Source organism: Rana temporaria, chromosome 13 (genome assembly GCF_905171775.1).
Source record: "Rana temporaria chromosome 13, aRanTem1.1, whole genome shotgun sequence".
Taxonomy (NCBI): Eukaryota; Metazoa; Chordata; class Amphibia; order Anura; family Ranidae; genus Rana; species Rana temporaria.
The window spans coordinates 19,094,308-19,121,530 of NC_053501.1; the positions used below are offsets into that span (position 1 = coordinate 19,094,308).

At 42.9% G+C, this 27,223-nt stretch overlaps 1 protein-coding gene across 3 annotated transcripts in view; it reads right to left on the reverse strand.

The window, feature by feature from the left end:
* Positions 1 to 27,223, reverse strand: part of MDGA2 (MAM domain containing glycosylphosphatidylinositol anchor 2) — a 768,978-nt gene that overhangs the window by 551,952 nt on the left and 189,803 nt on the right. The window contains exon 1 of one of the 3 annotated variants that reach the window (XM_040332616.1): positions 55 to 218. The exons of the other annotated variants lie outside the window; for them this stretch is intronic. Within the exon in view, the coding sequence (XP_040188550.1) occupies positions 55 to 61 (7 nt within the window). The 5' untranslated portion in view covers positions 62 to 218. Of the gene's footprint in view, positions 1 to 54; positions 219 to 27,223 lie in introns of those variants that run through there. 3 annotated transcript variants of the gene reach the window in all.

Below are 27,223 nucleotides of genomic sequence, written 5' to 3' on the forward strand. Positions count from 1 at the left end.
GAAATACTGGAGGGAGAACTGCAAAACAACAAATTCACCAGAAATGTTACTTACTGTACATCTGTATCCGCGTTTTTATTTCTGGACGCAATAGCTGCAGAAAGTATACCAAGATGCTTCAAATTTTATCACAGGCTAAAATGAAATGAGGTGGTGGATGGACTGAGAGGAAGATAAGATTAGCACAGGTACTAGGCCTGTCTGATTGGATACAGGTGAGCGGTAGGCTTCTGATAGTAACCTCACCTGTCAGTGTTCAGTCATGGCCAGAAGGGTGGATTGCTTTCATACTTTTCAGTTTTTCATCTGTTTTTTGCATTTCACACTCAGCCCTGGTTCACACTGGGTACGATTTGGAACGATTTGAGATGCGATTTGACATGTCAAATCGCATCTCAAATCGGCGGCAATTGTCAGCAATGGCACTGTCCTAATCAGTGCAACGCTGCATCTGCGATTTCAAAAAGTAGTTCCTGTACTACTTTTTGCGATTTCGGGCCGCGATTTACATTAAATTGCGGCCGAAATCGCGGCTAATCGTGGCAAAATCGCGGCAAAATCGCGGTAAAATCATTTTACCGCGATTTTGAATTCGCAGCAGTGTGAACCTAGGCTAAAGGGGTTTTAGCGCTAAAAATAACCACCTCCCATGTCATCCCAATGTAAAAGCCCAAGTGCTTTCACACTGGGATGGTGCGCTTGTGGGACGTTACAAAAAGTCCTGCAAGCAGCATCTTTGGGGAGGTTTGGGAGCGCTCTATACGCGGCCCCTGCCCATTGGAATGCATGGGCAGCTCTTCTGAAGTGCCTGAAAGCAGAAGCGTGCAACATGGGTGGTTTTAACCCTTTTTTTGGATGCTAGCTGGGTTAAAATAGGGTGACCAGAGGTCCCTGGTTTCTGTGGACAGTCCCCAGACTGAGGACACTGTTCCCAGACCAAGTCTGTCCCTGGATTGGATTTGAATTTTGGAGCCCCATTCCTTCATACCCCCCTTTTCAGCCTGACCACAAAGGCGCCCACCGTCACAGGGATCAGAGCCTTGCTTGCAGTGCAGGGTTCTGTTTTGCAGCAGGCTGGATGTAATTTTAAGGGGGGGGGACAGGTGATTATTGGTCCTCCTGACCTTGACGCACGCTACGTTTCCGCATTCGAGAACGATTAATCCCTTAAGGTAAGACAGCGCTCAGGGACCTCCTGACACCATGAAAACTTTGGTGCCTAACTGTTCCTTTAACATGTGTTGTCTTAGAACAGTTAGCTATTAATATTTGATTATTTATGTTCAAAGGTATCCTACGTGTTGTTACCATGCAATCTTTTACTGTTAGGAATTTTTTATTTATATTGTTATTTTTTTATAAAAATTCTTTGGTAAGAATAAAATACAAGACATGCATTGAAAAGTTGTTTTCTCTCCATCTTATCTTCTTAACATTTGGTAGTCATACCCCCCAATTTTTTTCTCATGGACACAATGTGAGAAATAACGTATATATCATACAATCATTCTATAATCACATATGTTTATAAAATAATTTACTATTTGAAAATAGAAAAAAAAATACGTCCCCGGATTTCATTTAAAAAATCTGGTCACCTTAGGTTAAAAGCACCCTGCTAGCAGCCAAAAAGCACCCCTAAAACGAACGGATCTTTACAGCTGATGTGGCACAGCCCCAGTAGCCTGAAAAAAGTTGGAAGAAATACACATGACCATTAACCACTTGCCTACTGGGCACTTTTACCCCCTTCCTGCCCAGGCCAATTTTTAGCTATAAGTGCTGTCGCACTTTGAATGACTATTGCGCGGTCATGCAACACTGTACCCAAACAACATTTTTATATATATTTTTTTTACACAAATAGAGCTTTCTTTTTGTGGTATTTTATCACCACTGGGCTTTTTTTTTTTTTTTCTAAATAAATAAAAAAAAGCAGAAAATTTTGAAAAAAAAAAAGTTTTCATAGTTTGTTATACAAGTTTGCAAATGGGTAATTTTTCTCCTTTACTGATGTGCACTGACAGGCGGCACCGATGAGGCTGCACTGATAGGAGGCACTGGTGGGTACTATTTAGAGTGCACTGATAATCAGTGTACGTTTCCCGTTTAGTCTACTTTCACACTGCACCGCCATATTTTATCTGCGCTTTTCGGCCGCTAGCGGGGAGATTTTAACACCCGCCAGCGACCGAATTAGGGGTTAAAGACGCCCATGTTGCAGCACTGCCCATTCATTTTAATGGGCAGGGCGTTTTGGGAGCACTGTATACAGACCTCCCAAATCACCCTTAAGATCAGCTTGCAGGACTTTCCCTAACGTCCCGCAAGTGCACCGCCCCAGTGTGAAAAGACACACTGAAATGAATGGGAGTCTGTTTTCAGGCGTTATTTGGAGGCTAGATAAACTGCCATGTGGACCCATACATATGGGAATTCCAGGTTATTTCCCCATCAGGGAGCTCACAGGAGCTCTGAACAGCCACCTATAGAAGATAATGGCTGTACACTACTATATTCCTGTATACCCAAGTACTTGCACTAATATGTGTACGGCATGCAACTCTGGATGCACGAGCCCTAAAGGCTTGTATGCCATCTCTTTATGCCTACATTCACATTGCTACACTGGCCCAACTTGGACTAATGTAAGTATGTATGTGCCGTAACTGGCCTATTTCAGTGGAAGCTGGAAATCGCTGCTGTAGGTGCTCTGTGGTGATTGGCTGCCCTGCTGCTTAATAATCAGAGAAGGTCGCTTGCTTGGCAGTTTCTGAATGACTGGAGTTAGAAATCATGGGGCACTGTACAGCCTTCCTGACTGTCCCCCCCCCCCAACCCCACCCACCCCCTCTGGGGTGCAGCAAAACAGTGACACTGAATTTACCACCTTAAGTCCCGAAAATGAAAGACAAGTCCCACTTTCTAGGACCCTCTGTTGAAATGATGGGGCCCAGGGAAATGTAATTTAAGCCCTGTTAAACCAGGGGTGTGGTCTAGTAAGAATTAATTTATTAATTTGGGAAGAAATGAACAATAAAGTTGCCCTGGGCCCCCCTGTTTAACTGGTCTGGTTCCAGTACAGGACCAGTTGTACAGCATCAGCAGCCATGCTGGCCAAGCAAACCCCTGTATTCGCTAAGCATCAGGGCAGCCACTCGGCACTGGACCTGGACCCCCGCGGCAATTACTGTAGTGGCTGGACTATGCAAAAATAGCCATACTCGGAAATTAGCTTTGGGTAAAGTAGGGAAAGGTTAGAACCCTTGTTAGGTTTGTTCCGTTTGTGTGTGCTTCACTGCTGAGGGTCCAATCATCTGATGCCTCCAGGAGAGCCAGGTAGAAGCCCTGATGTAGAGGATTTAGAACTTTCTTCAGGCAGCAGTAGTTCTATCAGAAAGCCAAATCTGGCGGTATGGGCAATGGGACAGGTAAGTATTTGAAGTGGAATAAATGAAGGATCAGACCAGGTGGAATCTCCGATAAAGCAGGTTTAGCCTAGGTTCACACTGCTGCGAATTCAAAATCGCGGTAAAATGCGCGATTTTACCGCGATTTCGCGGCCGCGATTTTTGCCGCGATTTGCCGCGATTTCGGCCGCAATTTAATGTAAATCGCGGCCCGAAATCGCAAAAAGTAGTACAGGAACTACTTTTTGAAATCGCAGATGCGGCGTCGCACCGATTAGGACAGTGCCATTGCCGACAATTGCCGCCGATTTGAGATGCGATTTGACATGTCAAATCGCATCTCAAATCGTTCCAAATCGTACCCAGTGTGAACCAGGGCTGAATGATAGTTGCTGCAGCCCGAAACAGGCAATCTGACAAGATCAAAGAATGGAAGTTCACAGGCTCCTTCTGTAGCAAATTGAGAACCAATATGATTGGTTGCCAAGGTTTACATCAATGTGCCTAATCATTTCCAAATTCATATACATCTAATCCAAAGGACAGTGGTGTGTCTTCATCTTTGTCCAGCATATGAACTTTATTTCACCCCGACTACCTGCATGGATAGGTGCTGAATGTCTTCTATGGTTCTTTTGCTAGATCTTAAAAATATATACTATAATATGAAGTAGAAAGTTCATCAAAAGTTCAACTGAATGTGAGATTCTCTGCAAGACCAAAAGTAACCTGTCTCGTGTCTATTACCAAACATTAACCACTTGACCTCCAGAAGGTTTACTCCCCTTCCTGACCAGGTGATTTGTTTTTTTGCGATACAGCACTACGTTATTTTAACAGACAATTGTAGGGTCGTGCGGCACTGTACCCAAAAACAATTGTTGTCCTTTTTTTTCCCCACAAATAGAGCTTTCTTTTGTTGGTATTTGATCACCTCTGCGTTTTTAATTTTTTGCACTATAAACAAAAAAGACTAACAATTTTGAAGAAAAAAACAATATTTTTTAATTTCTGCTATACAACACATCCAAAAAATGTATTTAAAAAATCAAATTTCTTCATCAAAATTTAGGCCAATATGTACTCTGCTACTTTGGTAAACAAAATCCCAATAAGCGTATATTGATTGGTTTGCGCAAAAGTTATATAGGTAGATTCAGAAAGAGTTAGGCCGGCTTATCAGTAGATAAGCCGACCTAACTCAGAATCTACGCCGACTTATGTTTAAGCGTATGCTCAAACAGAGATACGCTTAAACATATCTAGGATACGACGGCTTGCGCCGATTGCAATATTTTGGATGGCCGCTAGGTGGCGCTTCCATTGCGGTCGGCGTAGAATATGTTAATGAGGAGATACCCGGATCCACGAACGTACGCCCGGCCGACGCAGTACTTTTACGCCGTTTACGTAAGAGATAGGTCGCGTAAAGTTAGAGCTAGGCCCTAGTTGGAATAGTAATGTCAAGTATGGCCGCCGTTCCCGCGTCGAAATTCGAAATTTTTACGTCATTTGCGTAAGTCGTCCGTGAATCGGGATTTACGTTGTTTACGTCCACGTCAAAATCAATAGGCCCGTGCGGCGTACTTAGCCGCAATGCACACTGGGAAATGTAGGCGCCAGGGGCATGCGCAGTTAAAAAAAACGTAAGGTCAAGCCCCATTAACATAAAACACGCCCCCCTCAAACACATTTGAATTAGGCGCCCTTACGCCCGCCGATTTAGGCTACGCCGCCACAACTTAGCAGGTAAGTACATTGTGAATCATGTACTTGCTTCGCTAACTTACGGCGGCGTAGCTTAAATGCCTTAAGCTACGCCGCCGCAAAGTTAGGCATAGGTACCTGAATCTACCTAATAGTGTCTACATACTATGGGATATATATTTTTTATACTAGTAATGGTAGCGATCAGCGACTGCGATACAATTGCAACGGACACATCGTACACCTAGCTGAAACGTTTGACACTTTTTGGGGACCAGTGACACTAATACAGTGATCAGTGCTAAAAAAATATTCACTGACACTGTACTGGCATGACACTGGCTGGGAAGGGGCTAACATTAGGGGTGATCAAATTGTTAACTGTGTGCCTATGTTGTGTTTACTGTGCTTTGACTAGGTGAAGGAAAGTATCCGTGCCTTGCAGAAACATAGGATCCATGCCTTCCCTTCTGACAGAACAACAATCTGCCTTGTTTACATGGGCAGATTGTCGTTCTGCCTGTGTCCAGTGTAATAGGCAGGTGCTGGAGGACATCGAGTCTGCAGTACCCGCCCCAGGGTGTATATCTGAGATGGGCAGTCGTTAAGTGGTTAAAGAGGCACTCCTGCTGCGTACCTGTACGTGACCCTCCCCCCCCCCATTGCTGGAGCCTCTGGCTGTGTTTTATGAAGTGCATGCTGCATATGTGCTGTGCCCACTTATCCCCCCGCTCTTTAAAGGCATGCTAGGCTGTGTGTGTGCAGCCAGCTTCTCTCCTCTCTTCACCACTGCTCCATTCAGGCAGCCATAGACCTAAGCCAATCAGCTGCAGGGAGAAGATGCAGTAGCCACATGGGAGTTGTAGTCCTGTGGAGCATGGAGGATAAACAGTTATAACGACAGCACCCACAATTTCCTGGGGGAGACAACTGGGTTTTTCCCAAGCAAATCTGGAAACAGGGGTCTTTTGCCGAGAGGAATCTAAGCCGCACCAACGTGTTGTCTTTGCTGAGCCTGAGGACTGAGCCATATAGGGATTGCTTGCTGTGCCATGGGATCAGAGCAGAGAAACCCACTGATGTGAAAGCCTACACCAGAGCTCCTAAGACCTGTGAGATTTGTGAGGATCCAGACAGAGACGGAGTCTTGTGGGACCTGACTTCAGAGGATTGCAGACCTCTAAGTTATTTGGATCAGATACCTATGTACCAGGAGGGGTGATCTGAACACCCATGCTTATCTCAACACTGACACAGTTAATGCAGAAGATATTCCCCCTCTTTAAGTAGCTCTCAAGTCATCTTCTGCCCACCCTTAAAGAAACTGCTAGACGTGCACCAACTACGGAAGGGCCCCAACAAAATCATCCAACATAGACAATTAGGCATCGGGTACTTTTTTAGACACCTTCAGGGATACCCCTACACCAGCACATGCTCACATGCTATTGGGGCTGTATGCATAGTGTGCACATGAGGACCTTTATTTTCCTGAGTTGGTTGATGCCATTACTTATACCCTGTTTTCATCAGTTATAACTGGATTAAACATTGCCACAGTTCAGTTGTTTGCCAAATCCAAGAACTATAGAGAGACAGAAATTGCCGCTCCAGGCAGGTCTCGTCTGGTTAAATCTTCTTCTCAGAAACCAAGGGTGCTGGCAATGCAGATGGCAATTAGAAACGAAAGATAATTAGGATAGCTGCACTCCAATCCAACGTAGCTTTATTGTAAAAAAACTGGAAACTTGCACAACAAATCACAACAACGAAACCTAGGACAGCTGACGCGTTTCACACTAACTTTACTCATAGCTTAGTGTAAGCACTAAAGTTAGTGTGAAACGCATCAGCGTTTCTAGGTTCCGTTGCTGTGATTTGTAGTGCCAGTTTCCATTTTTTTTTACAATAAAGCTACGTTGTATTGGAGTGCGGCTGTCCTAATTATCTTTCGTTTCACAGTTGTTTGCCAACTCATGTTCAATTTACCTGGTGCAGCATCTTCAAATCTGTTCATTTGCCTGTTTAAGGATTTACGCATTGCTACTTAACTGCCTTGTCTTAATACATCCATTTAATCTACCACCAGCTGCTTGTGGCCTATTTTCCGTGTGCTGTTTTAGAGTGATAGCATGCGAACACTTAAGTTACACAGATGCAATTGGATTTATACGTATAACTGGGTGTGCCTGTGGAGACCAAGAGGCTTTAAGAATCATGGCAGCACAGAGAACCAATCATTACTGGTGGCTCCTTCGGGGTAAGTGCAACACGCTAATATCTTTTAGCTTCCATAAAGACTTACTTTATGATCTTTGTCAAGACAAAGTAATTGGCCCAGATTCACATACATCGGCACATATTTATGCCGCCGTAGCGTATCTCCTTTACGCTACGCCGACGTAGCGCAGAGAGGCAAGCCCTGGATTCACAAAGCCAGTGCTGCCAAATCTGCGCTGGGTTTCCTAGGCATAAGCCGGCATATGTGGAAGTGGGCGTGAGTCATGCAAATGAGGCGTGACCCCCATCTAAAGATGGGCTGAGTCTCAGACAGATACATATAATGAACGGCGCATGCGCCGTCCCGTGGACGAATCCCAGTGAGTATGCTCAGAATCACGTCGGAACTACTCCCTAAGATACGCCAGATCACTGCCTACGGCGTGAACATAACCGCCTAGTCATATTCACGTCCTACGTAAACTACGTAAAATACGTCGGCTTGTGTTCCCTGGTGCAGCCATTTGCATGGATGCTGCTGACTTACACCTGCTTTATGGGGCATAACTTTACGCCGGACGTAGGACTTTACGCGCACTGCGTCGGACGGACGGACGTTCGTGAATCGGCATATCTCCCTCATTTGCATATGTTAATAGAAAATCAACGGGTGCGCCAAATACGACCAGCGTAAATATGCGCCCACGATACGCCGGCGTAGGAAAGTTACATCGGTCGGATGAAGCCTATTTTCAGGCGTATCTTGGTTTCAAAGTCCGGCGCATTGATACGACGGCGCATATTTACACTTACGCGGCGTATCTCGAGATACTTCGGCTTAAGTGCTTTGTGAATCTGGGTCATTGTATTTAAATTATGGTGGAATTTGGGTTGATCGGAAAGCCTTTATGTGAAATTTGGAGAGCTTATAAGGTTTTTCACTACAACAGTAAACCTAAGGCCGGGTTTACATATATGCGGTTTATGGCATTGGGTCCGGTGAGTTTCTGTTCAACGGTTCAGGTTCGATTCAGGTCCAAAATTTTGCCTGAATTCACACCTGATCTGGACCCAAAAACGCGAAGGACCCTTTTGGAATGCGGACCACAGCCGCCCCAGACCTTTGTGAACAGCTCCATTGAGAGCCGTCACACTCACCTGTCATGCGAATTGGATGAGGGGAACCTGCACCCAATTTGCACATATGTGAACCTGCTCTTAAGACAAACTTTATTTTTTAACTTTGGCTAGAGTAAGGGAGGGTTATAACCCTTTTCAGATTTGTTTCTCATTGAGGAAATTTCCCTTTACTTCCTGTGCTATAGCCAAAACAGGAAGTGAAAGGAAATGTCTCCAAAGTGAGGGAATTCATGGTTTTCATCAGTGTCATTAAAGAGTGTTCTTTGTTCTTTTTAGATGATGCCCCCTCTATTCCTGTTCTGGTGCCATCCCAACATTTAGGGGAGTGTTTTATTTTCACTCTTGGTGATGATAGTAAACAGGACAAATAGAGAGGGTAAATCTCCCTAGCAGGGGCACGGACAGCAATAAAACCCTGACAGGTGTTCTTTATCCAAAAATAAAAAAAATAGTCTTGCCTAGTTGCAGCGTTTTTTTTTTGGGGGGGGGGGCGGGGGTGGCAAACAACCAAATGCCCCCAGCACCCGTAGGTCAGTTGGCGGCACCCCCCCACTCCAGCACTTTTCTCATCGGTTGCAGGTGGGCAGGCTCCTATGGGCGGGGGGCAGTGGCCGGGTTGCATGCTCCTATGGGCAGCAAGCAGAGGCTCATGTGTCCTCTCTGAATCACGGCTGCTTCCGCCATGTGGCTCCTGCTTCCTCCTCCTAGGCGTCCAATAGGATTGCTGGTTCTTTCCGCCAATCAGGTGTCAAAATCTGCTTCCTGATTGGCCGAGAGAAGGATCAATGTTACAACATTGAATATTGAATTTAACACACCTGGGTGGGCACAGAGCGCACTCTCTGCGATCCGAGCCCAACCTATATTGATGCCTATTAGAGCCTCTGACTCTAATTGTGCTTAAAAAAAACAGCCCCTCCGCATTGGAATCCATGTGCCGGTGTCCTGAAGTGGCCGGACACATAGATAGGGGAGGCGACGATGGATGGCATGGGGGGGTGGTGCCTTGCACCCTTTATGGACGGGCCACCCCTGGTCTTGCCCTTAGTTATACTTTAAAGTCATACTAAAGCAGTGGTTCTCAACCTGGGGGTCAGGACCCCCTTGGGGGTCAAATGAGGATTTGCCAGGGGTCACCAAAGCCTGGGCTGTTCCTGAAGCCTGCAGCCGCCCACTCAGCCTCTTCACAGCCGCCCATTTAGTTCATGGCATAGCTGGGGGGCAGGGACTAGAGGTCAGCTGACTGCTGAGGAATGTGAAGTGGGAGGGGCTGGAGGAGACCCTATCTGCTGATTTCAGCATAGGTGTCACTGCTACGAGAAATCACAAAGTCGGAGACACAGTGAGTAAAACTACCTGTGATTATATTCACTCATTTTACTGTTTACACACTAGCTATGAAGAAGCACTAAGGCATAGTGCGAAACGTCAGCTTTTCTTTTGTTGTGCTGTTTTTTGCTGTGGCATGTATTTTGTGATTTTTAATTAAAGGAGGAGTTTTTTTGGAGTGCGGCTGTCCCAGCTTTTTTCCTTCATCCTTACCTGTGATTATAGTTGCCTTTAAAAGTCCCCACTACAGTTCTCAGACCAGCAGATGACCTTGATCAAGAGCACCTAAGTTGGCTGATCCCAACTCCCCACCAGCACTGCCACTGATCCCAACTCCCCGCCAGCACTGCCACTGATCCCAACTCCCCGCCAGCACTGCCACTGATCCCAACTCCCCGCCAGCACTGCCACTGATCCCATACTCCCCACCAGGGAGTAAAAGAAGGAATAAAAATAGAGAATACATGGAAGGGAGAGGAAAAGAGGGGGAGGAACAAATAAAAAGGGAGAGAGAATAAGAGAAAGAACAAGAAAGACGTCTAGAGAGGGATGGGGATAACAAACAAGAAATTAGGATAGAGAGATAAAAGGGAAAGAAAGGAGAACAAAGAGAAAGAGTGGTACATCCTAAAATGTACTATAAGGGGTTTTAATACTGTGCGAGTGGAAGGGACTCAGGGAGCGCTAAATGTCCGTGGGTTAGGGGCGCAAATTACTTGTCTTACCTTGGGTGCTGACAACCAACGATAAGAAAATAATTTTACCGTTAGGGGTCCCCACGACTTGGGAAATTTTATCAAGGGGTCACGGCACTAGATAGGTTGAGAACCACTGTACTAAAGTCTAATATAGATAAAAAGCCTTCTGATTTTAGAAGCACTTTAAAGGACATGTACAGTGTATTTTAAGCATGCACACATTTGTTGTATCGTTATTGTGAAATTCCTTTTTAAATCAGATTTTTTAATCCGTTTGCAAAAATCATACACATTGAATATGTCTGTCATGGGTTCCATGCTGTAACTAAATATTTTTTTCACGCCATATTTAGGGGTAACATGAATTTCTGTTTCCGATACACACGCAATGAATGTAGGAAGGATGGTGAACGAGCCGCTCAGTATTCCAGAATGATCTGATCTGTGTGCTCAGGTCAGGGAATCATGATTGGCAGACCTCTGGGATAAGACCTTCTCACCGACCTTTTGTCTCTTCTGGATATAAAGATATAGTAGCTGATGGGGAATTGAGGAGCAAAGCATACTGATAAGTTATAAAAAATAATAACAGGTTGCAGCTGGCTGAATGACAGATCTTGGTACCAGGCTGAGCGCCAGAATCATCTTCTTCACATGTTTAAAGGGCAACACCAGCCAGTGAGAGACACCAATCAATGGCGTGCTGACACTGGGTATGCAGGGAACTCTGCAGCTGTGTTAAAGTGATATTAAACCCTTTTTAAGCACTTTCAAGATCTGATTTAATTACTTACCGAGTATGCAGCTTTTTTATCTTTTAGTTACGGGTGGGATTCAGATAAATTGGCGTATCTGTCCGGCCCGCGTAACGTGTATCCGATATACCGTATCTCTGATACATCCGATACGAGATCTCCGATCTCCGATACATTACGCTGCTCTAACTTTGGGCGCAAGTTCTTTATTCACAAAGAACTTGCGCCCTTAGTTAGAGCGGCGTAGCGTATGTGTTGCAGCGTAAGGCCGCGTAATTGAAATGGGGATGTAGGGGGCGTGTTTTATTTAAATTTATGTTGACCCCGCGTTTTTGACGTTTTAGTTGAACGGCGCATGCGCCGTCCGTAAAATATCCCAGCGTGCATTGCTCCAAATGACGTTGCAAGGACGTCATTGGTTTCGACGTTAACATAAATTAAGTTGGGGTTTGATTTTCTTCCTATGTAAGAAATATATTGAATCTTCTTTCAAAGACATATTGTTTGTGTCTTGGACCAGAGAGCGATGCAGCCCACAAACATATTCTGATCCAAACATACGAACCACTATCTATGGGGAGCGGGAACCAATCCGGAAAAGTTCAGCTTGTTATTAAAACAATCAGCAAAGCAAGTGCCAGCATCACACAGCATGGGCTATATTTAGTCACCATCGTTCCCTGTGCTAAAAATAATGACAGTATTACACAGTTCATAAAACCCGTCCCTTCATGTGTACACGCATTGTAATGCACTAGAACAAAAGCAAATCATATTGTTCCTCATCGCTTGTCTCAGCAGACTGGGGTTTGAATACCAGAATTAAATGCAGCTAGGGGAAACCAAACCACAAAAGTCTTAAAAACACAAAAGCTGAAATTGTCAAAACCACGGAGGCAGCCATTTTGTCAAAATATCTATGTGTACACAACATAGGCGTGCGCACACCCTGTGTGGCGCAGATTCCCCTTGTTTAGACCTCTGATAATTCACCTAAGCCCCCTAACTGGGCTCTTAAGAAAATCATAAGATAATAATAAAAACAAAGGGACAGATCCACAAAGAAGTTACGTCGGCGTATCTATTGATACGCTGCGTAACTTCTAGGATGCGCCGGCGTATCTTTTTTCTGTATCCAGAAAGCAAGATACGCCAGATTTTTGCTTAGATACGACTGACGTAAGTCTCTTACGCCGTCGTATCTTAGGCCCAGTACACACGACCAAACATGTATGCTGAAACTGGTCCGCGGACCAGTTTCAGCATACATGTTCAGTCATGTGTAGGCGCGAGCGGGCCTTTTCCCAGCAGACAAATATTCCTGGACGTGTTTTAAAACCGTCCGCTGGAATCCTGCCCGCTCGGACATGTACGGTCGTCAGTACAGACCTACCGTACATGTCCGAGCGCCCGCCGTCCCTCGCATACGTCGAATGACTTTGACGCATGCATGGAAGCCTTTAAATGGCAGGCCCGTCCACGTCGCCGCGTCATCGTCGCGGCGACGACGCGGACACGCCCCGCGTATTGTTTACGCGCGGACTTCTGTACGATGGTTAGTACAGCCATCGTACAGAAGCCCTCTGGCAGGCATGTACGGTGAAAACGGTCCGACGGACCGGTTTCATCGTACATGTTTGCCCGTGTGTACCGGGCCTAAGTTGCATATGTACGCTGGCCGCTAGGTGGCGCTTCCGTAGATTTACGCACAGAATATGCGAATCCGCCGTGGAGACCACCGATATCGTTTACAGGAACGCTCACTGAAAGGATGGATATCTCGGTTGTGGCAGCAGCTGCTGCCGTTACCGAGATATCCATCTTTAAAAACAGGACGTATATGTACATGAGCGGGTCCTTAAGTGGTTAAACTACCGGAAACGTTTTATCCCTATTGTGGGGTCACCAGTACGGTATTTGAAAAAATGGAAAACATATCGCCTCTCAAGCGTCTCTTCTCCAGAGAAAATAAGTTCAGTGCTCGCAACCTTTCTCCATAACTAATGTCCCCCAGTCCCTTTTATTAGTTTTGTTTATAAGTGTATGTATATTTGTAATTGTCATTCCTCTTTCTAGTGGGGCTGTCTCACGACAACCGAGAACAAATTAGTCAAAATTAGTAGCGGCGCCCCCCCCTCCCATCACAGTCACGGAATGCCGGCTGCCCGCATACCGGAAGCAGTGCGGACACTTTATGGGGGCGCTAGACTAATTTGCCTCTCAGCCCAGTCCGCCCCATAAGACTGGCAAGCCGGCAGGGACTCTTTCCATGCTGCCCCCTTGCAAAGTGCTTCCCTAGGCCTGGGCCTTGTTGGCCTAGGCCAGGATACAGCGTTGGGGGTGGTGAATACCGGAGGGTAGGTACCATGGGTACAGGGCAGTGACACTGAGTCTACAGAACTGCAGGTTCTAAAAAGTGCTGAAATTCTCCCTTTGCCATTATATAGTACAACATTAGAAAACGCAACACAAAAGCATAATATAATAACATAATAGTAAAGTTTACAAATCTTCTCCCAGTTAATAGATATTACATGTGAGCTTTACTCGTGTATTTAATTGTCTTAGTGGAACCTGCCCTTTAAATTCTTCTTCGTGAAGAGTTTGATCTTACCACAGGACAATTGTGCCTGCGTCCACAACATTATATAGACAGAAACACTTGCAGGTGCAATGAATCACAGTGAAGTGCTTACAGCCTAATTTTTAGTACCTGACGCAAATCAGACCTGCACACTGGAGAGATGTTGGACTCTTTCCCGGTCTAATTATGAAACTACAAAGTATTATCAATCTGCCTTTAGCTCCAATCATTTTTTTTTCTTCTTTTAACAGTTCCCCTCCACTGTTTGAAGGCTGTGGTTGGTTTAATTATTGTCGTTCTTTGGTATTGCAGGTTAACTTTAAAGCTTTTTTTTTTTTTTGCCAGTTCACCAGAATATTGAAGGACACAATAATTTCTTTTTTCATACAAACCTTACTTTTATTTAACAAGAACAATAGGTCCTCTCAATAAAATAATACAAAGAGCAAACAGCCTGGTGCACAAGATGAGTTTATCGGACATTTTTTTTTTTTTTTGCATGCTAGTCTCCATATCGAATGTGAATAGGTTACTAAAGTACAAAAATTCTCGTACAACGGAAAACATATTTGTAAGTGATGTAATGTATTGTATTTTCGGACACAAACTGTACTGATTAAATGAAAATCGTACGATCTAGTATTGTATGTGAAAATGTTTGGCGTTTGTTCCTTTTAGACGGCAGCTGTGTACGAACTATCAGCTTACTGTATGATTGCGTAGAAAGCAGAATTTTTCATCTGGTTTTCTCATCGTGTGTACAAGGTTTAAGGTTGGATTCACACCTATGCATTTTTAGTGGTTTTTGCTCAGGATCGCCGCCGGAATAAAATGATATCTGAATGATGCCTCTAGGTGCAGGCATCATTCAGATATCCCCGCACAAAGTACAGGACGTCATATGACGTCCACCCGGGATAACAGAACCCCTTTTTTGGATGTCATATGATGGTGTGCAGGTTTAAAGTGGTTAAAGTGCTTGTCAACCCTCACATATACCCAGTGAAGTGACTAGCCTCAAATGAAATGAAATGCATCCACTTACATAAGTTGTACCTGTTTATTATGGAGAGCTGAAGTTACACTCTGCAAAGCTCAGTGAAGAGAGCTCTGAGAGCTGATTGGAGGGAAGGGACACCCCCACCTTCACACAGCACAACAGGGACTGTCAATCTGCTTGAGCGCAGACCCCGCCCCCCCGGCGCCATTTTTCACTTGGTGCAAGGGAAGATTGTCAGAAGAGACATGCTGATAGCAGAGGAAAAAGACAGAAATTACACTTAGTGGACTGAGACAGGTACACACTATAGAGGGATATGCTTTAATCATATTTCATGTCTGAGGTTTACAACTACTTTAAGAAAAAAATGCTGCAAATTTTTGCTAGTCAAGATCTCACTAATTTAATACTCTAACCAATTTGTCATAAAGGCAATAAATCAGCACTATTATGTTAAGACATATGGCCTCGTCAAAAAGTTACATTAAAATCATATGCTTTGTTTTTAATTCAACAGGAAAAGGTCACCAATGACAACAATGTAGTATCGAGGCGGAATAGCGGTGTAAAATCCCCACCACCAAGTCAGATTAGATCAGTGAAATTAGCGTTGAAAGAGAAAACCCTGGGCCATTTACATGTTAAAAATTAATTAACTCCATCTGGCCAGAAAATACAATTTTTTTGTAGAAGATACCATTGACGCTTCGGAGGCATTCTGTTAATTAATTTCATGTCTTACATTTTAATTATAAAGTATAGTTTGTTTTAATTTACTTTCAATTTGCATTGCTATAAATCCTGGTTTTGAACCTTCACAAATTGGCAGAAGAAAAATAAAATCCAAAAACAATAAAAAAAATAAAAAATAAACCCCATGGAAATCTCCTGAAAATGTTGACTTGCTTATTCTGCTGTTTAATTAAAGACTTCGTTGGTTTGAAAGTTGGGGACTTTTTAATGGCTTTCTGACTACAGTTCTAATTAAGCCCTACTGAATGCAAGATGAAGAATCTTTGAACACTAATTGTGCTTCGATATAGTCTCAAAATGAGACCACTCCATTTAATTTGCCTTCAATGTGAATCAGATATTTGTTTAGATGTGTTTCCTATTAAATATAATAAGGCTTGCCCTCTGCGTGACAAATCTCTTTCCCATAAATTCAAATTTTTTTTGTAAGCTTAATAAGAAACTGTAATGGTCGTGAGCCAATTTGTATTATTTATTTAAGTTTATACATGTTTAAATAGTTGTTTGTTTCGCTATCTACAGTATTTTTGTCTTACCAATAAACATTTTAAACATTGGAAAAGTTTACAAAATGTATGTATTATTTACTGTATTTATCGGCGTATAACACGCACAGGCGTATAACACACACCCTAATTTTAAGAGGGAAGTTTAAAGAAAAAATGTTTTCACAGCCTCCTCCCCAGTACACAGCCCCCCCCCATCCATTATACATCCCCCCATCCAGTACACATCCCCCTATCCATTATACATCCCCCCATCCATTATACAGCCCCCTCCCCCAGTATACAGCCCCTGTCCATTATACATCCCCCAATCCAGTACACAGCCCCTCATCCAGTACACATCCCCCTATCCAGTACACAGCCCCCCCATACATTATACATCCCCCCATCCAGTACACATCCCCCTATCCATTATGCATCCCCCCCATCCATTATACAGCCCCCTCCCCCAGTATACAGCCCCTCCCCCAGTATACAGCCCCTGTCCATTATACATCCCCCCCCATCCATTATACATCCCCCCATCCATTATACATCCCCCTTCCATTATACATTCCCCCATCCAGTACACAGCCACACTGCAATCCCATGAGACCCCCAGTCTCCTGGGACAGTGCTGCCAGCATTCTCTACAGTTAAGCACTTAAGGACCCCTTCACGCCGATATACGTCGGCAGAATGGCACGGCTGGGCACATCAACGTATAGGTACGTTGTCCTTTAAGCCCAGCCGTGGGGTCGCGGAGCTCCGGGACCGCAGGACCCGCGGACCCGATCGCCGTTGGAGTCCCGCGATCGCTCCCCGGAGCTGAAGAACGGGGAGAGCCGTGTGTAAACACGGCTTCCCCCTGCTTCACTGTGGCGGCAGCATCGATCGTGTCATCCCTTTTATAGGGGGACACAATTGATGACGTCACATCTACAGCCACACCCCCCTACAGTTGTAAACACACTTCAGGTCACACATAAACCCAACAGCGCCCCCTGTGGTTAACTCCCAAACTGCAACTGTAATTTTCACAATAAACAATGCATTTTAAATGCATTTTTTGCTGTGAAAATGACAATGGTCCCAAAAATGTGTCAAAATTGTCCGAAGTGTCTGCCATAATGTCGCAGTCACGTAAAAAATCGCTGATCGCTGCCATTAGTAGTAAAAAAAAAAATGTTTATAAAAATGCAATAAAACTATCCCCTATTTTGTAAACGCTATAAATTTTGCGCAAACCAACCGATAAACGATTATTGCAATTTTTTTAACCAAAAATAGGTAGAAGAATACGTATCGCCTAAACTGAGGAAAAAAATAAATGTTTTATATATTTTCGGGGGATATTTATTATAGCAAAAAGTAAAAAATATTGCATTTTTTTCAAAATTGTCTCTCTATTTTTGTTTATAGCGCAAAAAATAAAAACCGCAGAGGTGATAAAATACCACCAAAAGAAAGGTCTATTTGTGGGGAAAAAAAAGGACGCCAATTGTGTTGTGGTTCTATTCCCTGACCTCTATGTTATTAATGGTTCTGTACTGACTTAAGGGCTGGCTGAAAAGTCTGCTGGAAGCTGTAGAGCATGCGTCTTCAAACTATGGCCCTCCAGTTGTTCAGGAACTACAATTCCCATCATGCCTAGTCATGTCTGTGAATGCCAGAGTTTTACAATGCCTCATGGGATGTGTAGTTCCACCACAGCTGGAGGGCCGTAGTTTGAGGATCCCTGCTGTAGAGCTTTATCAGAGTCAAGACGGGCAGTGCCATCTTCATAGCATCATGGGCCCCCGGGCAAAGAAATGCATTGGGGCCCCAACAATGAAGATGATGACCTGCGGCGTGCTATGCTGTCTGAGTCTGAAGATGGCAGAGGTGGGTGGAGCGGATCTAGTTTTCTAGCCACGTAGGCGGCATGCTATAAATGCTGGGGCGGCCGCAGGATGCTCTGAATGCTGGGGCAGCCGCTGATGTCACTGGTTGCTAGGAACCAGGCGGCCGGCAATTCTAGCAACCAGTGCAGTCAAGTGGCATGCCAGAGCTTTGACGGCTTGGCGCCCCTTCTCTGTGGCAGCTTACAGCGTCGGGGCATCGTGCTCCCACCTAGGATCGGCCCTGCACCGTCCTGATGGGGCCTCCATGGGCACCTGGGGCCCCTGAGCTGTGCGCAGGTGTGCCCACTGGATAAGATGGCCCTGAAGACGGGAGAGAAGTAAGTTTGATTCTTCTTCTTTTACAGGGAACTTTTTGTGGGGTAGGTGACAACAGAGTTGATTTACTAAAACTGGAGCATGCAAAATCTGGTGCAGCTCTGCATAGAAACCAATCAGCTTTCAGGTTTTAGCCTAGGTTCACACAGATGCGGGTTTCAAATTGTGCGAGGTCAGCTGATCTCGCACAATTTCTTTGGGGGCGATTTGACAGACATCTGTGCGGGTTCATGCACAGATGTCTATTCAAATTGCCCCCAAAGTCGCCAAAAGTAGCACAGGAACTACTTTTGGGAATCGGTGCAGCGCCGCAAAGTCGGTGTTGCACCGTTTCGGACGGTGCCATTGCCGCCGATTTGGCATGCGATTTTACATGTGAATTTGCATGCAAAATTGGCCCAATGTGAACATGAGCTAGCTTATTGACAAAGCTTAATTGAACAAGCTGAAGTTAGAAGCTGATTGGTTACCATACACAACTGCTCCACGTTTTGCACAGTTTTAGTAAATCAACCACAACAGTGCCACTTCAATGTCAAGCTCACTTTTACCTGCGTCTAGATAAATATATTCCTACACATACCCACTGCAAACACTTTTTCGGTCTACCACTATTTTCTGCTCTCCTATTCGACTTTAGCATAAATAGTTTTTGAAACAATAGGCAAAGCATAGAACCTTTTTTAGGTTATTATTTGTGGGCTGTCAGGAGAAAAAGTAATAGGACAGCTCTCCAGTGGGGATACGAAATGCAAAAAAAAACACTTTTAAGAAAATGTGGAAAGTTTTGAACTTCTTTTAGATAATAATTACTGTCTTTTTGACTGAGCTGATCGCCCTCATTTTTTTATTTTGTAGTCACAAGGGCAGAGAAAGAATTTTAACATCTCTGATGGGTTCACTTGCATCAATAAAATATTGAAAGAAGAATTTATTCTTTGCAAGTCTTTAAAAAAACACACCTTTGAACATTAAACGCTTGCAAATCCCTGAATCTTTTTTTTTTTTTTTTTACGAAATAGATGTTTATTCATTTTGTGGCACAACAGCAAAAGTGTACAAACAGCAGCATCAGTAATTAGACAGTAGAAGACAGGACCATCTTAGATCATTGCCAAAGAACAAAGGATACAGCTAACAGAAAGTTAGTAAAAATACAATGACAAAATCTGTGGAAAACTGGAGCTAACCAGCTAGCCCAGGTAGAATCAAGCACCTGTTAAATGTCATAGAGCAAGAGCAGGCGGGAGTCCAGTCTCCCACAAATATTCATGTGGATTCAAAATTCTTATCTGAATGCCCAGTTTGGTAGCCATGACAGTGCCACATCCCGGTAAGTAGATACTTTTTCCAAAAGTCCCTTCCATAAACCTTCTTTCTGAGTCATGTGGGTCGAATCACCAAGGGAGAAGCGATGGGAGTGCATATCATCTAGCCACTCTTTTGCAATAGCAGGATTGTGGAAGGGGCGAACGACAATAGCTGTGGCAAAGCTGAAAGGCAATCCAGTTAAACTACAGTTCCCAGAATATAGTGTAGCTATTGTTAGCATCCCTGAACCTTCTGAAATGATAGATCCCACCATTTTTTGAACCAGGAATTCAAGCCCTGATTAAAAGCCATTCTATAGCTTAAGAAATGTGTTGGATATTAGACATGTGCACACTGAAATATTTTGTTTCGTAATTTCATTTTCGTCCGAAAAATACATGTATTCAATTACTCCCGAAATTAGTTTTTATTTATTTTGTTTTTTGTAAAAAATGCATTCGTCCGAAAATCCAAATTAAGGTCGAATCTGTCATTGAAGGCTTATGGTGTCTGTCGAATGTTCTAAGAAAAAAAAAGAAGATTCGAGAGAATCTTTAAAAAAAAAATTTGACTCTTCATGTCTCTCTACGTCGAATCTTCATGTCTCTCTATGTCGAATCTTCATGTCTCTATGTCGAATCTTTTCTCTCTATGTCGACTCTTCTTCATGTCTCTATAATGTCGAATCTTTTCTCTCTATGTCGAATATTTTCTCTTTATGTAGAATAATATTGGACTAATAGAGTTAAGGTTAGGCACATTTGACCGCAACAAAAACTAAAATAAAGCATTTGCTTATGTCGGATCTTTTGTTTTTCGTTTTCTGTGCTTTCGTTATCGTTTGATAAAACAATAACGAAAATACCTGAAATTCGGACTTAAATGCATCCGGACGAAAACGAATGCACATGTCTATTGGATATAAGTGATGATTGTTATTTAGACTTTTACAATGGAATAAACATGTTTTGGACTCTAATCTATTGGCGTGGTTCTCCTACATCTTCTGGATATTGTGTAAAGCGTGAAGCACTCAAGAAAAATATTGGCTGGAGTTAGGCCCCATACACACGACCAAACATGTCTGCTGAAACTGGTCCGCGGGCCAGTTTCAGCAGACATGTTCGGTCGTGTGTAGGCCCGAGCGTGCAGGATTCCAGCAAACATTTGCCCGCCGGGCCTTTTCCCAGCGGGCAAATATTCCTGGACTTGTTTTAAAACAGTCCGCTGGAATCCTGCCCGCTCGGACATGTTCGGTCATCTGTACAGACCTACCGTACATGTCCGAGCGTCCGCCACCCCCTCGCATGCGTCGAATGACTTCGACGCATGCGTGGAAGCATTTAACTGGCAGGCCCGCCCACGTCGCCGCGTCATCGATGCGGCGACACCGCGGACACGCCCCGCGTATTGTTTACGTGCGGATTTCTGTACGATGGTTAGTACAGCCATTGTACAGAAAGCCCCGGCCAGACATGTACGGTGAAAACGGTCCGGCGGACCGCTTTCATCGTACTTGTTTGGTCGTCTGTACACGGCCTAAGACTTACCACTGTTTTGTCTATTTGCCAGTTTGTTGTTAGTATTCTGTGTTTTCTTCAAAACTATGGTGTATGATTTCTTTGGAGGAGCAAGCTGTAGATATTCCAAGATAGAAATGCACAATCACCCCATAACTGATTTTCTATCCGGTAGATTTTCATGTCTGCCCGAAAGTAACACACTCTTCTATTTTTATGGCACAATTAAAATGATTCACGCTCATCCAAATCAGCATTCGTTCAGGTACAATGTTTGATTTTCGAGTTGCAAACTAGTTGGCTTGGCTTTTTTCCCTGTAAGCAGTCAGAGATAAAATCTATTTTGTGATAGCATCAGCACTACGCCGCGTGGACGCCATAAAACTACACTAACCAGAGATTCGCAGCTCAGAGGCAAAAAGATTAAACTATCCCCTGAGTTTACGCAACGCTTTCTGGACTATTATCACTCTGCAGAAGAGCAGTGCTTTGCAGCATGGTTGTTTAATTAGCACAACTGCAACATTTCAGCGGATTTCACATTAGAATAGGTATGCAGAATGTCACGGGGAAAAAAAACAAACAAAAAAAAAAAACACACAACATTGCCTATGGGTTTGATTTACAGAATGCTTATTTATTTATTTTTTACACAGTATGGCAAACAAGTAATTGCGTTTTTGCGCCCATGTATGTTTTACACACTGCAGGCGACAAATTGTACGTAATTACATTTTTAATAATTAGAAATGCAAAATATGTAAAACGTGATGACGGGTCAGTATATTTTTCAGTGGAACAAATTAATTATTGTTTCAAGGGCACTTGATTTTTGAAGCCTGTAGGGATAATTTCTTGTAGGTATACTCTTGTAAGCATTTATTTTATTTAGAAGCAACTTGTAAAATGAAAACTACACTTTTTATCCTCTTTCAATAATTAACCTCCTGCGCTTTTTGTAATGATTTTGCATAAACTTCTTGGTTGTTTGCAAAGATTCATATGGTTGGAAATTACAGCTTGATGTCCATGCCTTGTTGGAAATATTTAAGGGTCTGTATCAACAGGCTTTTGTTCCTGTCAGATGGATTTTGCATTCCCACACATGTCTGCTTGAAGCAGATCAGATGCAGGTCAGAAGGAGGTTGACTGCATATTAAACACACTGGTCAGCAATTTCTGAATGCTCAAAGGAGCCTCTCAAACTGTTGTCAAACCGACGCCATGGATACAAGCTCAAAGCCCAATGACACAGGACCTAACTCATGTTAACCTTTTACCTTTTTATAACTCTTTTTTAACCATAAAAGTCAACCTTTTAGGGCTTTGTTGACCAGGCTGTACAGTACAACACCCTATAATTACATAATACCATACGGTAATACTAACCTCTAATCATTGAAGATCTCATCAGTGCTGGACAGTGTAAAGCTCTAACTAAAACACATCTTGGACATCTGCCCCCCCCCTTAACCTTCTGTGGTTACTCTTTCCTTTCACCCACCATACCATTACACTTCCATCCCCTTCCATTTCATTGACATTTGGTATTCAGCTGTCCTAATAAGGCATTCTCTATGCGTGTTTTCTTCGGGTAAATATTCTCAGACTAAACTCACAGAAGAACTTTTTTCTACTTCTGGAAATACCAACCTCTCCTCTATAAGGATCCCTACCAATGTGACCAATATGACCATGATTAGCCCCTACTCCCTCCTCCTTTTCTTTTTCTTCTGTTATATGGAATATTACTCAGTTATTTATCCTTACAATTCTTGTTATGTCTTCTGTAATAGTTGTCTCTAGTTGTCTCTGACTTTTCTGTTTTGGTATAATATGGATAAATGTCTTAAAAAATACCATTAAGTATAAAAAGAAAAAAGAGTTAATCCTTAATAGAGAGGGTTTTGTGGTCTGAGACTTCGCTACACTCTATTCAAAACAGAACAACCAACAGTTTTTAAAATACTGCATATTTTAACCTCTACTAAAGCATTACTTAAGTGGCTGTCAAGTGTACACTTGCTAGATAAACTCCAGTATTATATAGAAAAATACCATTAAAGTATATAATAAAAAAAGTGTGAGGCCTCGTACACACGACCGAGTTTCTCGGCAAAAACCAGCAAAAAACTTGCTGGGAGATATTGTGTGTACATTTTCGTTGAGGAAACTGTCGAGAAACTCAACGAGCCAAAAAGAGAGCAAGTTCTCTATCTCCTCGACGGGAATGGAGAAACTTGCCTTGTCGAGTTCCTCGACAGCCTAACAAGGAACTCGACGAGGAAAACCATGTGTTTCACCCGTCGAGTTCCTCGGTCGTGTGTACGAGGCTTTAATCCTGAATAGAGTGGGTTTTGTGGTCTGAGATACCTCTACACTCTATTCAAAACAGAACAGTCAACTCCAGTATTATATACAAATAAAAAAAAAACACACACACACACACACATATATATATATACACACACACTAGTCTGTCATATGTGCTCCAGAGACTAGAACAGTTCTGGAGAGCAGAAAGCAAGATCGATCATGTTTCATCTTTTATTCTTTGGTGAATCAACAGGGAATCTAATTTGTCACTATGGCCAACAATTTCACTTTTGTTGGCATTTATGGTTCTCCTTTTTCTTCTAAATAGGTTCCAAATGGGTAATTGTCACTTGGCACAAACAATAGAAGTATTTAAAAATCTATCCCAGTAGAGGTAGGGGGTCGAGGGTCATGATGTTTTTTGAGAGGCACTCTAGAATCTCGATTAAAATAAAAATCTCAGTGACAAACAATTTGTATTTCTCATTGCAACAAATCCTTATATATACTCTGCAGTAGAAAAGCATTATCTGGAACCTTCACGACACTTTCTGCATTGAATGCGTGTTGCCAGTTGTGTGTGTATATATGTATATATATAATTTTTTTTTTTAACAGGCTTAAAATGAAAAAGTCTGATTGTGTTCTCTTCCTCATTGCTCCAAGCTAGCAAAAATCTAGGCTTTGAAAATAATAAGCTTTGTGAGATAATTAAGACAGCAATGGAACTTGTTTATTAAAAGTGCAAAGTCTTTTTAACCTAAAACATGGTCACTGCCGGGAACTATTTTCTCAAGAATTTGACACATCAATAAGGTTTCAGAGGTCTAGACAGACTTTGCTATAATTTACTATTGACAGCCAATGGAAAGAACAGAGTAGCTTCAGGGCTGCGGGAGCAGGTTATGCATCAAACATCAGCTGTAACCATGTAAGCAGCTAAGATTGATTACTGGGTTCATTCTTAATTCAAAGCCAAAAAAAAAAGCAGGTCGGCAAATATCGTGACTGCAGACAAAATAAAAAGTCAACTAAATTTTTGTGAGATCAACATAAAAAAAGGCCATATTCTAATGCTTTCAACAAAACATTTCCTAGTAAATAGACAGTTTAGCCTCTTAGGGCTAGTTTACACTTGCTTCAAAACATGGCTTTGGACACGCTTTGAACGCTCTCTTTCTGAAGGCCAGTTAAATCTCCTGTCACTAAATAAAATGATTAGTTTACATTTTGCTTTTGCTTGGTGCTTCGATGAGTCTTTGAGGTTTGAGTCGGGCTTTGATGAGGCTTCGGTGGAGTTTCGATGAGCCTTTGGTGGGTTTTGGTGAGGCTTCATGTGGCTTCAATGGGGTCTCGGTGGGACTTCAAGCGAGCTTTGCCATAGACTTCTATGGAGGTTTTGAAGATGCTTTGAAGAACCACTAAAGCTAAATGGGGTATCATTTTTGAAGCAAAGCAAGGTGTAAACAGGAGTGTAAGCTAATCATTTTATTTAGTGACAGGGGCTTTGACTAGCGTTCAGAGAGCTTTTACAAAGCCTTTTCCGAAGCCTTGTTTTGTGTCAAACCATCCAATGACTGGTGTCATAACTGATCACATGTGCAACACCATGGCAGTTGAAGATCAAACAGAGGCCAAGATGGAAGCTTCCTTGGCTGAAAAGAATAGGATGGTTTAGAAATGGAGCCGACACACCCACACAGCTTGAATTGGCTAGACTGGTGTCTTTAATTCAACATTACCAACTATTTAACTAATGGTGTATAACTCCTGCACTATAGATCAATCATAAATATACATATACATTTGTGTGGCATTAACAATAGGTTGCAGCATGCATCAAGTGGTGTTCAACCAACCACTGAAACTAAACAAAAATAAAATAGAGATTCTGTGCTACCACTTCACTTAAAGTGGAAGTAAACCCTCCGATCATGTTCAGTCAAGGAAGCGGCCATCTTGGCCTCTGTTTAATCTTCATCTGCCATGATGCTGCTCATGTGATCAGTTATGACACCCGCCATTGGATGCTTTGAAAGTTGGTTGAGAGCACAACCAATGGGAGTGTTACATTTCTGGCACTGTTTTTTTTAAAACTGTTAATGGATGGGTTTATTTACTCTTTAAATGATTACATTAAAAAAGAAAAGTGTATCACCATCAGTATATGATTGTACCAAACAGTAATCAATAAATGATTAATCCAATAGTGAAAACAATGTTATTACAGTTCATAAACGTGAACTATATGTGAAATCCTCTTTATAAAAATATTCAAGCCTCAGTCCAATCACCTCTCTCAGTGCCCTCACCTTAATAATGTAGTATACAGGCATGTTCAGTGATATCCAGCTCACTTCTTTCTGGTCAGACTGGTATTCCAAGATCCCAAGGTACTCTGTGGTATGGCCTCCCACTCATCAGGGTACTCTTGTGCACTTAGATCATCCTCCTCAGTAATGAGGTTGTGGTTCCTTTAATAACGAGTGGTCCATAACCACTTGTCGACTGCCTAACTGTAAATGTACATCATTATTTTTACATTAAATACCGTGGCTATGGCCGCAGCTAGCGTCCATAACCCCAGTATCCTCTTTTTTTGGTTAGGTGGCCGACTTTTTGATAAAAGTGATCCCAGTGGTGCATTCGCCGCAAGATCACTTTTATAGGCGGCGGTAGAGATGCCCCCTTACCTCCCGCTGCTTCTCGGTCAATTCTGAGCCCTCAGTAAGCCCGAAACCGACCTTGTGTGGCCAATGGCTAGACAGGAAGTTAAGTGAGGGCAAGATAGCCCCCATTTGACTCTATGCCCTTGGAGGACCAGAGAAATCTCCGACGTCAATTCCGGTCCTCTAAACAGGATTTTTTTTTCTTAAATTTAAATTTTTTTTTTTTTTTTTTACTTTTAAGAGTAAATGAGAGAACTGAGGTGTTTTTGAGAAAGAACACAGAGACAAGCCACAACCCACCCAAAGAGCATTTTCATGAGTGAAGTATATGTAATATCATAGCCTAGGGCAGTGATGGCGAACCTTGGCACCCCAGAGGTTTTGGAACTACATTTCCCATGATGCTCATGCACTCTGCAGAGTAGCTGAGCATCATGGGAAATGTAGTTCCAAAACATCTGGGGTGCCAAGGTTCGCCATCACTGGCCTAGGGCAATGTTTCTCAACTTCAGTCCTCAAGGAGGCCCCAACAGGTCATGTTTTCAGAATTTCCCTCAGATGAAACAACTGTGGTAATTAATAAGGATCAAATCCCCCCAAAATAATGGAAAGCCTGAAAACATGACCTGTTGAGGCGCCTTGAGGACTGGAGTTGAGAAACACTTGCCTAGGTTAACGCCACTTTCCTGAAAAAAATAGCAACAAAAAAATAATATAGCATGCATGATTGCTACACAAGCTATGTTGTAATTTAATGTTATTAAAATTACCTTTCCTTTTTAACCTGCAGCCGCTGTAACGTTATGTAAAATTCAATGCAATATGGTAACCTAGAGGCATTCAGATTTTATGCATCCTCTGCAATAGGAATTACATTTTTGGTAGGATATTCCTTAAGGGCTTATTACTTTTAAAGGGATGCAGACACTGCAAAGTTCCTCATTAGAACACTACAATTGTATTTGATTAGATTGAACACAGACACTCCCATTCAGAAATCAAGCTTCCAAGGACATAATTGAACATACAAGAGTTCCTTAAAGCGGGAGTTCACCCAAATTTTTTTTTTAACATTAGATTGATGCTCATTTTGTGAAGGGGAATCGG